This window comes from Myotis nattereri, assembly GCF_964212035.1.
Source record: "Myotis nattereri genome assembly, chromosome: 2".
Lineage (NCBI taxonomy): Eukaryota > Metazoa > Chordata > Mammalia > Chiroptera > Vespertilionidae > Myotis > Myotis nattereri.
This window is the reverse complement of record NC_138076.1, coordinates 167,961,941-167,977,341: the sequence shown is the minus strand read 5'-3', so window position 1 is coordinate 167,977,341 and position 15,401 is coordinate 167,961,941. Positions and strand designations below refer to the sequence as shown.

Here is a 15,401-nt window from a genome sequence, read left to right as displayed (position 1 = left end):
GCAAGACCACACCTGCCGAGGAGGAAGTGAACTTACCGGAGGCCCTGCAGGGCCTGGTTGGCCATCGTTGCCCCGGGCACCCTGTGAGCAAGGAGAAGGAAGCAGACCTTGTGAGAAGTGCCATCTCGGTCCCTCCCTGCCCACAGCCCACCCGCACAGACACTGGGGCAACGCTGTGCCTGGGTGTCCCAGGGCTGAGCATGAGGCTGACAGAGGAGAGGCCTGGGCTGGGCATGAGCAAAGGGGAACTGTGGGACAGCCCCATGGGAGGGAGCAGCCCTGGCACCCCTCCATGGTGGCTGCGTGAATGAGTACTTGGGGGGGTGGCTCATTCTCAGCTTCAATAAAACTTGGTAATTGGCCAGCTGTTCCATTGTTTCTTTTGTTGTTGTTGTTGTTGTTGTTAATCCTCACTCGAGGATATTTTTCCCATTGATTTTTTAGAGAGAGTGGAAGGAAAGGAGGGGGAGAGAGAAACATCCATGTGAGAGAGACACATTGATTGGTGATTTCCTGCCTCCTGAATGGGCCCCAACTTGGAGGGGGGAGGGGGAAGGAGGAGGGAATGAACCAGGTAAGTGACCGGGAATTGAACCCTTGGCCCTTCAATGCGCAGGCAGGCCGAGGCTCTAGCACTGAGCCACGCCGGCCAGGGCCCCATCATTTCTTAACCTTCAGTGTCGATCTCAAATATCCCCACTTTCAAGGCCAAGTTACCATTTAAAGATTCAGAGAACCGAGCCAAAGGAAAATAAAACAACCGAGGAGCAACCTTGACTGGGATCCTCCCGCCCACCTGCTCATAGCAGGCAGGCTTCCAGGGCTTGGTGAGCCTCCCTTGATGACTCCAGCTGCCTCTGTTCTCTGGCCCCTCCCCACCTGCTCCTAAGGACACTAAGATGCTCACAGGGTGTCTGCCCAGGAAGAAGCTCCATGACGGGGACAAGGTACCAGCACAGCCCGAGGACCACATCCGGGCTCACGCCCCCTGAGGCTCCTTTACATAGACAGGCCAGGCTGCGGCTCCCTCTCTCTAGGACCTGCACTTTGAGGGTTTTTCCCCGGGTTGGTGGTGAGCACCCCTCGGTTTATCTTTCAAGGCCCTGCAGGGCCCAGGGAACTTTCACCCAAACTCCAGGCACTGTTAGGCTGGGCCGGGCTGGGCCGGGCACCTGGTCCTTGGCAGGGGACTAGAGGGGGCTGAAGGCAACCTTTCCCCGCCCACCGGCCTCTGCCTCTCTGCGGAAGCTGCAGAAGAAGGATGCTTTAGGGGGAGCTCATGTTTTAAATAAGACTCAGCTCTTCTTCCTGGCTGTGCCCCATTTCTCCTGACTGGCATTAAGCAGGAAAGCAAGAGAAGACTTAGAAAAACGTCAGAGGGAACATAAAGCCTCAGCATTGGCCAGAGTGCCTTCTGGGCTGCCCTGGCTGCTTCTGGAAGCTCTAGGGCACCCTCCCTCCAGGGCTCGGCCAAAGGAGAGGCCCGGGCTGGGCATGAGTAGAGGGGAGCTGTAGTGAGGCTCCGAGAGGCCAGAGCTGGGGTGGCCTCCGAGGCGCTCCCTGCAGCAAGCCCGGGGGGGGGGGGGGGATGACACAGTCTGGCCCAAAGGGGGGGCACGTGACTTCAGCAGGCAGAGGCCAACCCAGCCCAGTCCCTGGCCCAGCCTTGCCGCCAGGCCTGCACGTGGAGCTATGTGACGTTGTCAACCTTCTATGCCAAATCCTATGCACACCCTGCCTGCTTGACTTCCGTGGGGGCCGGAACCAGAAAGGTGGACCAAGAAGCAGGGCCCACTGTGCCCAGGAAGGAGGGAAAACAGGGCAGGGGATGCAGCTTGTCTTTGCCCCACACAGGGGCAGCCACCATGGCTCTGGGCCTGGCCAGGAAGCCACAAGCCAGGCCCTGCTAATCTGAAGGAACAGCGGTGTTTCTTGGCAGGCTCAGCGCTCTCTAATCCCCTCACACAAAGCGACCCTGGGACAAGGCACTTCAGCAGCTCTGGGTGACAAATGGGGGTCGTGGCTGCCGGTTACTCCACTGATCTGCTTTTGAGAGCAATTTCTGCCAAACAGATATATTATCTGGAAAGCAGCACAACTGGGTGAAGCTGGTTTACTTTGGCCAGCCCTGCGAGGACCGGTGAGGAGGGGCCGCAGTGCGTGGGTGGCCGGGGCATGAAGTCAACAGAAAGCATAATCTTTCTTAAACACGGCTTTCATCGCACCACTCGCCTGACTGAGCGCCTACAAGGGCTCGCTACTGCCACGGGATCAGCGCTAAGCACCTGCACCCTCCGGCTGCAAATCCCCTCGCTTCTCATCGCCCACGTTTACAAGAGGCTGCCAAGCATTGTCTTAGGCTATGTAACCTTTCTGTGCCTCGGTTTCTTCTTCTCTAAAATGGGGAGAAGAATAGAGTCCACTCACAGGATCTGGGGGAGGATTAATGAGGCCAGCATATAAGGCATTGCTCAGAGGAGGTGCCCGTGAAACGGAGGCCCGGCCGCTGGCATTATGTCACAGTAACAGCAGCAGCAGGGTCCTGGGTACAGGCTCTGTCAGATGACACCAGATGGCTACGCTTTCTAGGGCATCATCTGAGTTAACCCAGAGAACCAAAAGTCGTACCGCACTGTAGCCAGTTTAATTCTGTCCGTAAATTCAAACTGGATTGGCCGGGGAGTGGGCATGTGCTGTTGAGGGGATGGCCTGAATAACGCAGACTGGTTAAGAGAGAGTCCTGTCCTCGCCGCCACCTTCCCAGAGCCCGCCCCCTGCTCCGAGGGAGCAGACCTGGCCTGGGAGTTTGTGCTGGCAGATCGGAGTGACCCCCACAGGATGATGGTACCCTACACCTCACAGGGTCGTTCTGAGAGTCAAGTGAGTAACTCCATGTGAAAGTGCCTCGTCGACTCTAAAGTGCGGAGCAAATGGTGACTTTGGGCCTTGTCAATCACTCACCACGGCGCCTGCAGGGCCAGTCCGTCCTCTCTCACCAGGCAGACCACGGGGACCCTGGAACACACACCAGGCCAGCACAGCGTGAGTTGACTCAACAACACTATGGGCCATCACTTCTGCAGGCCCTTCCCAGACACCGCAGGGAGGAAGCACGCAGGCGCCCTACAGGCAAAGGTGCACACGCCTCCCGCCTCCCGCCTCCCGCCTCCCGCCTCCACCAGGAGGCTAGCACACCAAAGGTCTGTCTGCCCGGAGGAACATGCAGGCACTCCTGTTACTGACCAGGATCCTGGTTACAGGCACAACTGGCCTCCTAAACAGAATGTTTAAAACTGCAAGCACACAAAGTGTGTTAGGCTATTTCAAGGAAAAGTTAGTGGAGCCTTGACCAAATCATCTATTGAATGCATTTTGCTTTTTGCTCAGAATGTAGATCAGTCTACAAAGCTGAATATCTACTTTGCACAAAGGAAACACTGTTGTGTATGGAGGGGCCTCTGCTGGGCTGGAGGGGGGGGTCTGAGTGTCTGGGGCCCTGCACGGGGGATGCTCATACTCACCATGGGGCCCGGAGAACCATTCTCACCAGGGGAGCCACTCTCGCCCTGGAAAAAAGATGAACACAGTCAGTGACTGGGACCCCACTGCCCCCGCCCCCCCCCCCCCCCCAGAAAACTCCCAAGGAAGAGGCGGAAAGCTCCGGTTCTCGCCTCGCACTGATACCCCCCAGCCTCAGCTCTGTGAGGGACAACCCCCGAGCACTCTTCGTCCATCAGGACACAGGACTGGGTGCTCCCACCCAAAGCTGTCCTGACATCCTGACTCCACTAGCTCAACAGTGTCTCCCTGACTGGGAAGCAAGACTCCCATCACCTCCCTGCGTGCCCTGTCCCAGGCACTTCCTGGTCCTCACCTTCACACCCGGAGCACCAGCTTCGCCCTTAGCACCATCCAGGCCTGGGTAACCCTGGGGGACAAGAGAAAACGTCGATCACACTGCTGGGGAGCCCGGATAGGAAGAAATACACAGGCCCCCACATGCTTTTCTCTCCCCCAGGGCAATCCCTTCCTTCCAACACCCTCACCCACGATACTTACTCTGTGACCTTTGACACCAGGAAGTCCTGGGGTTCCTGGGAAGCCGCGAGCACCCTGAAATCCAAAGAGGAGATGTCAGGGCACAGAGCAGAAGGGCCCGGTGAAGGCTGCCGAGCTGCTAGACAGCGTTTAGAGCCACTGCCTCAACTGCCAGGGAGCAGGGGAGAAGCCCAGCACTTAGACGTTCTTTCAGAAAATCCCAGAACCCCCTCACCTGCCTCACCCCATCTCATGCAAAGCAGGCAGAAACAACAGCTGCCCGGCCTCCCTGAGGACCCATGTAGGATCATCGGCATGATCAGCATGAAGGTGTGATGCATGTGGGATGGTTGGGATTTCATTTTGGAAGTGAGCTAACTGAGCTGGATGAGCAAAAAGGGAGGTTTGAGGCTGGGAGAGGTGGGGCTTCACCTGAGGGCCGGGAGGGCCTCTTTCACCAGATTTTCCGGGCTTTCCAGCTTCACCCTGCAGGAAGAGATGCACCTCAGCTGCTTCGGAGACACGGCGGCATGATGGGCACAGTCCAGACAGCGTCTCTCCTCAGCCCTCCATGCCTTCGCCCGCCTGCTGCCCATCTCCCTCACCTCCTTCACTTTCCAGACTTCCCTAAAGGCCTCTCCAGGTCACAGGATTCTTGGGGACAGCTACGTGCTGGGTGGGCAGGCTCCTCCATGCCTACCAGTCGCCACTTCCCCTGGGGGCTCTCTCTCTGCTCTTCAGAGCTCTGCTGGCAGGGCTCGCTCCCTAACCCGGGGAGACTTGGCTCTCTAATGCCAATCGTAAGCACTGCTCGAGCGCCACCTCTGTCTCTTCATCCTTTGTAGACATCCTGACTCAGGCTGACTAGTCCGAACTCATTTACAATTAAGATAATGCTGGCTTCTTGAACGTTTCTTTCTTTGTTTTTTCTTCTCTGTATCTTTTCCCCTGGTGTTCTCCCTCTCCCTTCTCTTGTTTCTCCATTTCCCTTCCTGGAGCTAATGATGTTTTAATTATTTCCCTTCCCAGTGAGGCCACAGCAGTCCCTGGGGCACTTGAAAGCTAAGTTGCAAGCAGGAGTGTAGACAGCAGACAGGGTCCCAGACTCTGACTGACCAGTCTCACCCTTTCGGACGTCCCCGCCCGGGGCCAAGCCCATCACTGCCCAGCACACACCCTCCAGGCCTTTCACAGAGGCAGCCAGCCACTGGGGAATACTCACATCGTCACCAGGCTTTCCAGGGGGGCCCGGAGGACCACGGGGACCCATAGGACCCTGCAAAGGAAGAGGGTTTAGGAGGTAGTTGAAGGGGGAAGACACCGAATCAGTGGACAAAGCTTTGAGACTGTAGTTTTGGAAGCTAGTTCCCCTCTAAGGAAGGGAGATAGGAAAACCTCACTTTGTGCTAAGAGAGAGCAAAGGTGCAGGGCAGATCCCAGTGGGAGGCAGCAGACCGCTAGGCCAGCGATGGGCCAAAGGGGGCAGCTAGGAGAGGGTCCCTGGTGGTCCTTGGCACATTGGTTCTCTGTCAGAGTCCCTCATAGCTAAGAAGTGACATCTGGATCTCCTCTGTGCCCTCCACTGTGGGAAAGCCCAGGGCAGAGTGTGGGAAGGGGCACTGACAGGACTGGGGTCTGAGGGGTACATCTTGGAGTCTCCCCAGGAGGAGGGCCCGCGCTGGTACTCACAGAGACGCCGGGTTCCCCGGGTTCACCAGGGTTGCCTTGAAATCCTTGAGGTCCCTAAAAAGTAACGTGAGAACCCAAGGTTGGCCACCACACACGGACAGAGGGCTTGACAGCAGCTGCGCTGTCCCCGAGAAGAGAAGACCCGGTACTTACGGGAGCACCAGCAGGGCCTGGAGGTCCTCGAGGTCCCATGGGGCCCTGCATTGGGACAGAAAAACGAGGAGGTTCACTGGAATTGCTTCCCCAGAGGTCTCCAGGGTGCCACCTCCTTCCGGCCAGCAGCCCAGACAAAGGACAAGGAGCTACTCTGTGGGCAGGGGGCCTACAGTGGCTGCTCCCTCTCATTTCCCACTCCCCACGCAACGATCCATTTTTATTTATAGGCACCATTTGACAGAAAAGCTGGCCTCGCTTTCTCCTGGACAGCAGCCATGTTTACTAAAGTCTGAGTTTCATTTAGCCTGTGCCAAGTCGGAGCTGCAGGGCTGAGATTTCCTGCTGGAAGTCTTGTGGATGCGGAGAACAGTGGCTGCTGTCTGCATTCTTCAGTTCTCATTCCAAAAGCAATAGCAACTGGCCTTCTAACAGATCGGCCTATATGCATCTCTCCATCCTCATTCTGCTGAGCTGCCCCCGCACATCATTAAAACTGGCACCCATGGCCATTAAACACCAAATGCTTTGGGCTAACTAAATGGGAGGTTACATAACGGATGGAGAAGAGCTGCTCTAAGCAATTATCTGAAAAGTGAGGTTGACAGAGCCTCTGGCTCTGCTAACGGCCGCCTCCTGCCATTTTGGCCGCAAAGAACTGGTGTCTTCTCTTACCATTGGTCCTTGCATTACTCCCATCTGGGCGCCACCAGCCTTCTCATCAAATCCTCCAGCCATCTGGGCAGCAAAGTTCTGCAAATAAACCCAACAACATTAGGAGCTTGAGTGGCCCTAGGTTTTTCCTACTCGGCTAGGTAAGCTATCTCTGGGTAGAAAAACCTATTTAGATAAACTCTTAATTGTTGGAGATTAACCTAGCACTGATCAGGTTCCTGAAAAACATTTTGGAAATGTGATTGTAGATGACAGTGGCATAATAATTTTCCTGGAAGATTAAGTGTTATTTGGAAGAGTATTAGTTATTTGCATTTCATTTGATAAAATTATTATTTTTAATTCTAAAACATTAAATATGTTAACATATATTGAAAAATATGACTACAACTTCACCTTTAAAAGTGCCCCCGCCCCCCCCCCCCAGACGTTAATACCCAGCAAAAGACTAAAATCAAGGTCTTGAAATATTTTAGGAAGGGATGTAGTAGGCGTCAGTGAGTTTAAAGTTTAAACATTTAAAACACAGCAAACATCAAAATGGCAAACCTGAAAAAACTGGGCAATAACATAATTTGTTGATTGGTTGGATTCCAAAAACGACTTTAGCCACACACCTTCACTCAGTGGGGCTCTTTCATGAGAATGAATAGTTGCTTGGAATGTACTTGGCAGGGGCCGAGAATAAATGTCTTCCAAGGACAGTGGTCACTCTTCTTCCAGGGAAGTACAAGTGCCCAGTCATCCTCTCCCCCCACCCCCACACCCACTCCCAAGAATTGACCACACAGTACAGACGCCAGGGAGCCAGGTAACTGGAGACTTTCTTTGCAGAAACCCAGTGAGTGAAAAAAGTCAACCCTTAGTGCCACAGTCTCATGCCTAATATGTGATTCCACTAAATTACAGGCCTGGGGGCGAGGCCCATGGGCAGGCTGTGTACACACTGTTGGCAGCCCTGGGAGCCAGCCAGGTAGGTGTGAGTAGCAATTTAGAAGCCACATTTCTGGAGGGACATCCTAAAGAAAGGGGACATAAGGATACTTACTCCACCAAGGCCAGGGGGGCCAGGGGGGCCAGGAGGGCCAGGGGGGCCAGGATTTCCAGGGGTCCCAGGCTCTCCATCTCTGCCACGAGGTCCAGGGGCACCCTGGGCAGAAAGAGAAAAAGGCACCCATGTGAAGCAGTGTTAGTGCAAGAGCCATCTGTCCACTGGCTGCCCTCAAGGTGGTGGGCAGGCACGTAGGGGGCCTTAGAGGGCTGGCAGCATTGTTTCTCTACTCACTTTTTCACCTTTGTCGCCACGATCACCTCTGGGTCCTTGTTCACCGGCAGGTCCCTGAAGGCCAAGAAATGTTGAGATCACGGCAAGACCAGGGCCTGCATATCAGTAACTTGAGGAAGCGGCAGAGGAATGGCTTTCTCCCCGTCTTACCTGAGGCCCAGGGGGTCCTTTGGGTCCTACAATCTGTGAGAGAGAGACCCACAGAACAGCAAGTTAGAGGGGACCACGAGAAAGTGACCCAGTGAGAGCAACAGAAACCACATGGTGTGAGAATAATCTTTACTTACATCCTTGATGTCTCCAGGTTCTCCTTTCTGTCCCTAAAACATGACACAGTCTCAGGTTAGAGCCAAGCAAGCCCACCAAGCCCCAAACACAACATCCTGCCCAAGGTGCCCTCTGAAACAGACCTCTGCAGACATCTAAGAAGTGACAGGCTGCATGAGCAATAGCATTGCTTCTGAAGAAGGAACTAGCAAGGCCAACGTAAAAAAGAAAAAAGCCTCACCTTTGGTCCTGGTTGCCCTGCGAGTGGAAACAAATAGAGAAGGAGAATGTAAGACTTGTGAGATAGAGAAGTACGAGCTCTTGTCACTCAAACACTCTTTAAGGAATCAAACCCAAAGGAGGACACAACCGAGGAAGGAGGCAGCTTCCTGTTCCTCCACAGAACCCTCTGCTGGGTGTTAGAGTTACTGGGGCCCTGGGGTTGCTGAGGTCCCAAGAGGAACAGAGATGACCCAGACTTTGTTATTCCAAAAGCAGCCAGCATGCAAGGGGATGGAGCGGGGCCAGTGGAAAGAGAAAACAAAGAGCTCAAGATCTAAGCAGCCACCCAGAAAGCCCCGAAAGCAGTAGGTTCAGTCTCTTCTTTCCCCCACCAGGTCGGAAGCTCTTCCCGCACAAGCCCCCCAGATGAAGTTAGGTAGTTAAAAAGGTCTTACATTCAGGCTGGGTCTCCTTGAAGCAAGCACAAAAAACAAAAACAGCAGGGCATAGGCGTTATAAAGGGCATTGCAGCCAGTGCCACCCCAAACCAGTGACCTCTTGCCCTTTGTAACAGCAACAATAAAGGCAACTGACACTGCACTCAGAGGCCCCCTCAGAAACGACCTGGGAATCCGGACCCTACAAGCAGCTTCCCCAAGCAGCTCCCCAGGGCTGGCGCAGTGTTAAGGAAAGGCCACCTCTCGCTTCCTTTCAACTTCTTCTCTACCTGAACAGAAAGGGGCCAGTGAGGCCACCCACGAGGCCTAGATGTGGGTCCCCATCCCTCTGCAGGGAGACAGGGCAGGTAATTGAGTGCTGGGGAGGTAACCTGCACACACATCACCCGCCAGCACTGATTCCAGCTGGGAGTCAACTGCCCACCAGCGTGCAGGCACAGGACGCAGTCCCAGCCCCATCTCCACCTTCACCACTCGGACTCCCAGAGCCCAGCTGCTCCTTCTCTTGCTAATGTGCTTCTGAACTGGCCGTCCACGCCAAGAGGTAGAAACAGAAGGAACCTGCCATCCGTGTTCCCACCTCAAAGACGGAGGCTGCCCTCTGTCTCCCGCGGCCAGCAGAGGCTTCTCCTCATGGAAGACCCTCTCTTTAGAGGTCTCCTACGGAGAAGGAGGAATTCATCTGGGGCTTGGCCAGATGGAATGTTCGAGCTCCACTGTGGCTCTAATAATGCGCAGGGACATTCCAGAGGCGCTTTGTGGAATCACACCTGTCCTTCCACGTGTCTGGGAAGCATATACGTGGGAGGTCAGGAAGGACCCTCTAATGTTGGAGGCTCACTCGAGTTTCAACCTGCAAGCGAGAAGTGGCCTTTCCTTTCAGCCTCAGCCGCTGGGGCCCCATGGATAACCAGCATCCATGGGCAGGCAGTTGCTGCACCTGCAGTAATTTATTTATGTGGAACGGGAAATAAATAAATTACGACCACTGGCAGTGGCGAGGTCAGTTGCGCAGATGGGGCAGCACTCTCCGAAGGGGGTCTCGGGGCTGAGGCAGTCTTTCATATCTTCACAGATTATGTCGTCGCAGAGGACGGTCCCAGTGTCACAGACACAGATCCGGCAGGGCTCGGGCTTCCACACATCCTTATCATTATACCTCTGCCCATCCTGCACGCAGCTGCCAGCCTTCTCTGCACCAAGGGTGGAGCAGGAGAAGCAAAGAGCGAAGGGAAGGAGGGGGTGGGAGTCAGAAGAGAAAAAGAGAAAGAGGTTGCAGTCAACTTGACATCATTCAAATGCTGAAGCATGTGGCCTCGGGCCACCCAAACATAATGAACTTGAAAATTGTTTTTCTAAGGCATCATTCATTCTTCCATGTAGTCAACAAGTATTTATTGCGTGCCTTGCACTATGCAGTCTATCCACCAGTGAAAATCCAGAGCCAGCACTGAAGGCGGGAGGGGGAATAGTGTATTGACTGTGCAGGACTATCTTCTCTTCCTGCCTCTAGCATGAGACCTGATGATGGGAGGGGGGAGGGGGCAGCGGCAAATTAGAGTGGGAGCAGAACGAGATGAGACTCAAGGACTGTACAGGCGGACGAGAGGGGGAAAGGGAGACACCCTCCCCCCAGCACGGAACAGAGGCCTTCTTTTTCTGCCTTCCCCTCGGAATGTCGGGATTGCTAAATATCACGGATAGCTAATAGTCAGGAGACATGTAGAAAATTCTACCCACGAAAATTAGAATCTATGAACAGCCAGGTTCCCACTGTGGACATGGGGCGGAGCAGCTGAAAGAAGGGGCCATTAGGATTAGGATCGTGTCCCATTCTTTAAACTATATTAGGATTAGGGCCAATCGGGGGGGAGGATAGGCCCATTCTAGCAATACACTTGGACCCAAGCCGGCTAATAAAATGTCCTGGGAGGCAAGCAGGGCCAAAGGGCTCCCAGTGCTGACCTCCGCTGTAGCCCTCCGTGGAGAGGCCCTGCCTCCATCCGTAGGCAACACCCCAATGTGCAGGGCAGGGGGCTTTGAATGCTGGGCCTGGGCTAAGATTAACCGGTGAGGGCCTGGCCTGGGCTAAGAATGCAGACCAGGAATGGGGAGGGACTAGTAGTCCCTTCCACAGCGTCCTGCCATCTGGCATCCACCCCGCAAATGAAACCTGTGCTGACAAGAGCGCTCAGAGAGCGCCAGGGGCTGAAGAGCCCGCACCACGCGCTAGGGAGCGCCCAGCGCTGTTTTTCTCATCAAAATCCCCAAAGCAATGGCAGCTGCAGGGGATGAATAATAGGAAAGAGCCACAAACCAGGTGGGTGGAGACCGAACCGGGCCTGCCCCCTGCTCTTTAAGCAGACTCTGAAAATCTAAAGATAAACCTCTCTTTTTTTTCTTTTCCACTAGAAGAAATCCTCTCCGCCTTTAGGCAAGACAATCAGGAGGGAGGGGGCGGGGGGAAGCCCAGGGGATATACAGAAGCCGCTGGGACACACCCACCCTAAAACTGCTGGTACTGTAGAAAGCCCAAGGCCGGGACGAGGAAGGAGGAGAGGTTAATGGTCTCTGGTCCGGACCAAGGAAGAGCCCACCCTCACCTAAGAAGGCCCAGGATAGAAAGAGGGGGAAAGGCTGGCAGAGGGAGGTGCACCCCCAATGCGGATCGGATTTCGCTTGGCAAGGCTGCCGGGATGCGCGGGCGCAGGGGCGGGGCCCGGCCGCGCTGGGTGTGAGAGCCGCGGGGTGACTCTTTGTGGAGGCGGCTCTGGACACGGCTCGCCCACAGACACTGGGAGGGTGAAAAGTGGGATTAAATGACTGCCCCAGAAAGGAGCCAGCACCGTAACCGGATCCCCTAGGTGTGGACGGAGGAGCCCAGCACCACCATAATTGCAGTTCCAAACGGCTGCCGATAGCATCCCGGCGCGCCCGATCGGGTTCCGCTCATTACCGCAGCGCCGCATAAGTGATTCTTTGTAGCAGGCCAATTAAAAAGCTACCTCTTTCGGGGAACGGCTTCGCTCCGCCGCCGAATTGCGCAGGGCTGGAGTCCGGGAGGTGGCGGCGGGCGGGCACAGGGGGGCATTGTGGGAGAGGGTGTCGGGGAATCCGAGGGAACCCACCGGACCTCGCCTCGCATGAATGGGGCTTTTCTCGAGCGCACACAGAGCCCGATTCACAGGTCTCCGCAAGGAACCAGTTTAAATAAATACGGGCAGCGTTTCAGCCCCATCTGGAAGCCATCGCTGCCAATCTCCCAACGCAAACAAGCCTCACAAAGGAGGATTGAGGTCTCTCCCCCTCGCCGAGGAGCACTTTCGGAGGCGAGGGCTGTGAAATGCAGATGTGGGTCAAAGACGCCACCGCCAATAAGTTTCTCAAACTCTTGGAAAGATGGGGAGGAGGGGCGTGCCCGAGCTCCAGGTTTCTGACATTCCTGACGTCCACGCCGACTGCGCCTTTCCCCGCGTCAAATAGTTAGGTCCGCCCGCCGACCAGAGGGGATGGGGATGGAGCTGGGATACTCCGGGGCGCGAAATCAGCCACTGGGTTGCACTCTCCCTGCGGGGGGAGAAGCAGCGACTGGAAGAGCTGGGCCCAAGAAACTGTGGAATTCACTCCCTCTCGAGGAAGCGGCGGCGGTGAGAGCTCTGCCACTTAAGTGAGCGCCTCCAATACCAGGTCGAGAATCTGGGAATTATTTTACAGTCACCTAGCTAATTCCTTTGTGCACTAAAGCAGAGGTCAATCAAGAAAACAGCTTTGTGGGTGTGTTCATGTAAATGTAGGACAAAATATAATCAGTCCCACATTCACATGACACCGTATTGACACCGTATTCCAACAGGTGCCCCAGAGCGCACTGCCAGCCTATTAGCGCTCCACACAACACCTGGCCAGGACCTCCTGCCCCAGGCTTCCTGCGGCTGCGCAGCGGGCTCCAGTCCTGCCCCGCCTGGGGCAGCCACTCTGATGAGCGGAAAGTCCTCCCAGGCCCGCAGCCTTAAAGATCCATCTCTGGGGACAGCCTGGTGGGAGACGAGACAGCACACAGCCTCCTCCAGGGACTTTGACGCCCCCCTCACCCCCCCCCCCAAAAAGAAAGGTTGCCCTGCGATTGATTTACAATCTGTAACATACAAAGACAGGGCTGGAATCCCAGGCGTCGGAAACGTGCCCAAACACGTGGAAAAAAGTCTCTCTACCTAATACACTTTCCAGGCTTCGTTTGTCCTGAATATAATCCCAGACTGAAGGACTTTGCGGAAGGAGGCCGTGGCACGGTGCGGCCGAGCCGCCTTTGAACCAGATTGTAAAACTGCCATCTATCTCTAACTATATTGGGTTGAGATAGTGATAGCAATACACACACACACACACACACACACACACACACACACACACACACACGCAGCCTGGCTCGGGGAGTTTCAGAAACAGAAAAGTAACTCATTGTAGTACCTCGGGAGTTTAGAGGGGAAGACCGCGGAGAGGGGGCGCTATTTCCAGGGGCGTTTGAAAAGCTCGGTCTGATTGGAATGTTATCACCTCTCAGATGGCCTCTCTTCTGGGAAGTTTCAGGGGGAAAGCCGAGATGCGAAAGAGGGCTGCCCCTTGCTCCGGCCAGCGCCGAGCGGGAGGGAGCCGCGAGGGGCGCTGAGATCGCAGAGCGCCTCTCCCAAGCCTTTCTTTGTGGCCTCGGATTTCAGCCACCAGTTTCAGAGCATCTCCTTTGTCTACCTCCTCTTTGAACCCCCCAGCGACCAACCCCTGGCCACGACTGCAGGGTCCACCCCTTGGCGCTGGCTGGCTCCTTCGCCAGTCCTTTCTCTCCTACTTCTAAGAGCGATGGGCCACGACCTGTTTTGCTGAACTCTGAGTGCTTCGAGGAGGCGAGATGCGTGCGTGTGCTCCTCATGATCAACACCGGTGAAAAGGAGCGCGCTTAAGTCTGTGCGCAAACCTCTCCAACCCGACACTTTGCTTATTTAATATCCCGAGGCCGAGTCGGGACCTGCACATGCCTCTGATCGTAACCCGCCTGGAGGACTCGGGAAGGAGCCGCTGCCTTGCAGACAGACCTCCACTCGCGAGCTCTGAGCACCCTGCGCCCGAGTCGGCTCACTGTGACCCCAGGAGCCGCTCCCACCCGGACCCGCGGGCTTCAGCGCAGCAGGGACCCGCTAGGTCTAGGAGGATGCGGAGGGGCAGCACGGAAGGGCGGCGGGCAGGGGCTTGGGCGACTTACGGACATCCTGGCCGTGACCCCGAAGGACAGCGGCGACGAGCAGCGTCAGCAGCACCAGCGTCTGGGGAGCCCCGAGGCGGATCATGGCTCACCGCGGGGCCTGGCCGGGCCGGCCGAGCGGAGCGCAGCGAGGCGGCACGAGCACGGCGTGGGTGCGGGTCTCACCGCGCCCTCATGCAGGAGGCCCGAGGAGCAGGAGGAGGAGGCAGGAGACCCGGCAGCCCAGCGGCGCTCTGCGTCTTCTCCTCGCCGCGGCGCCCGTTATATGCGCCGGGCCCCACTGGAGGCTGGTGAACTGGCCCAAACCGCGGGCCGCCCCCGGCCCCCCGCGGGGCTGTAACCTGAGACCCCGCCCCCGGAGCCCGCCCAGGCCCCGCCAGAGCCCGCACCTGCCCGGCCCGGACCCCCCTCTCAGCTCGCCCGGCTTCCTGCCCCCCACCCCAGTGTGCCGAGTGGCCTGATCGGGCGGGGCGCAGAGCCGGCCCCTGTCCTCCCCCCTCCCATCGGGGCTGCGGCGCTGCTCCCTCCGACCACACCGGGGAGGGGGGCTCCGGCCCCGCCCCTCGGAGTGCTGCCCGATTGGAGGGGCGGGGGGTGTTTGCAGAGGCCCAGGCCGCGAGCCCCAGACTTTGGAAAAGACTTGGGAAGGAGGAGGGGAAAGTGGTAGAAAGGAGCAGCGCGGGAGGTAGAGGGGGCACCGCGTTGGGACCTGGGACTGCGGGGGCGTGGGGGGTAGGGCGCTAGGGGAGCCCACGAAGGTATCTGGACCCCTAAATCGTAGAGACTGGCAAGCAGGGTCAAGTTTGGGGGCCCCTTTCCGGGGTACCTGGCCCCGGGCTCCCACCTGGATGTTCAGAAGCCAGCCCCCCAGCCCCTCCCCCATCCTGCTGGGCGATGAAAGAGCCTCCTCCGGAGCCCGGGCAGACGTGGGCCGGAGGACCGCCAGGAAAGGGGCCGGCGTGTAGCAGCACAGAGGGGGACCTGTGTGAGGTGGGGGAGGGCGGAGGCAGGTCCTGGGAAGGGGATGGAGGAGCCAGAGAGGACGGAGAAAGCCGAGACTACACCGAGCACGCTGCCGAGGTGGGGGACTGTCTAGTTCCGGGCTCAGACGTGGTGTCTGCTCTTCCTGGCCCGGCTCCGGAGTCCGGGGGGAGTGGGCGCTGCCGCCCTGGGTGAGCAGCTCCAGCCAGAGACAGTTGGTCACTCTGCAGCCCCGTCCAGGGAGCGAGGAGGCCTCTCCAGCTGGACCGAGTCCGTGAGCCAAGGGAGATGCCAGGATTTCCTAGTTGGCCCCCTGGCCCTCGGCTTCCCACCTCACCTCACCTTCCCTGGTGAGCACCGCTGGCACCGCAGCCCAGGG

The 15,401-nt window shown here is 56.9% G+C and overlaps 1 protein-coding gene across 1 annotated transcript in view; it reads right to left on the bottom strand.

Annotated features, from left to right (window-relative positions):
* COL2A1 (collagen type II alpha 1 chain) overlaps positions 1–14,126 on the bottom strand; it is a gene marked incomplete at its 5' end in the record, with an annotated part of 30,827 nt that extends 16,701 nt beyond the window's left edge. Inside the window, 17 exons of the mRNA XM_081084306.1 lie at positions 37–81; positions 2,962–3,015; positions 3,522–3,566; positions 3,875–3,928; positions 4,060–4,113; positions 4,471–4,524; positions 5,261–5,314; positions 5,728–5,781; positions 5,881–5,925; positions 6,556–6,633; positions 7,604–7,705; positions 7,841–7,894; positions 7,991–8,023; positions 8,128–8,160; positions 8,349–8,365; positions 9,771–9,980; positions 14,042–14,126. Of these exons, the coding sequence (XP_080940432.1) occupies positions 37–81; positions 2,962–3,015; positions 3,522–3,566; positions 3,875–3,928; positions 4,060–4,113; positions 4,471–4,524; positions 5,261–5,314; positions 5,728–5,781; positions 5,881–5,925; positions 6,556–6,633; positions 7,604–7,705; positions 7,841–7,894; positions 7,991–8,023; positions 8,128–8,160; positions 8,349–8,365; positions 9,771–9,980; positions 14,042–14,126 (1,071 nt within the window). The remainder of the gene's footprint in view (positions 1–36; positions 82–2,961; positions 3,016–3,521; positions 3,567–3,874; positions 3,929–4,059; positions 4,114–4,470; positions 4,525–5,260; positions 5,315–5,727; positions 5,782–5,880; positions 5,926–6,555; positions 6,634–7,603; positions 7,706–7,840; positions 7,895–7,990; positions 8,024–8,127; positions 8,161–8,348; positions 8,366–9,770; positions 9,981–14,041) is intronic.
* Between the last annotated feature and the right edge of the window lie 1,275 nt (positions 14,127–15,401).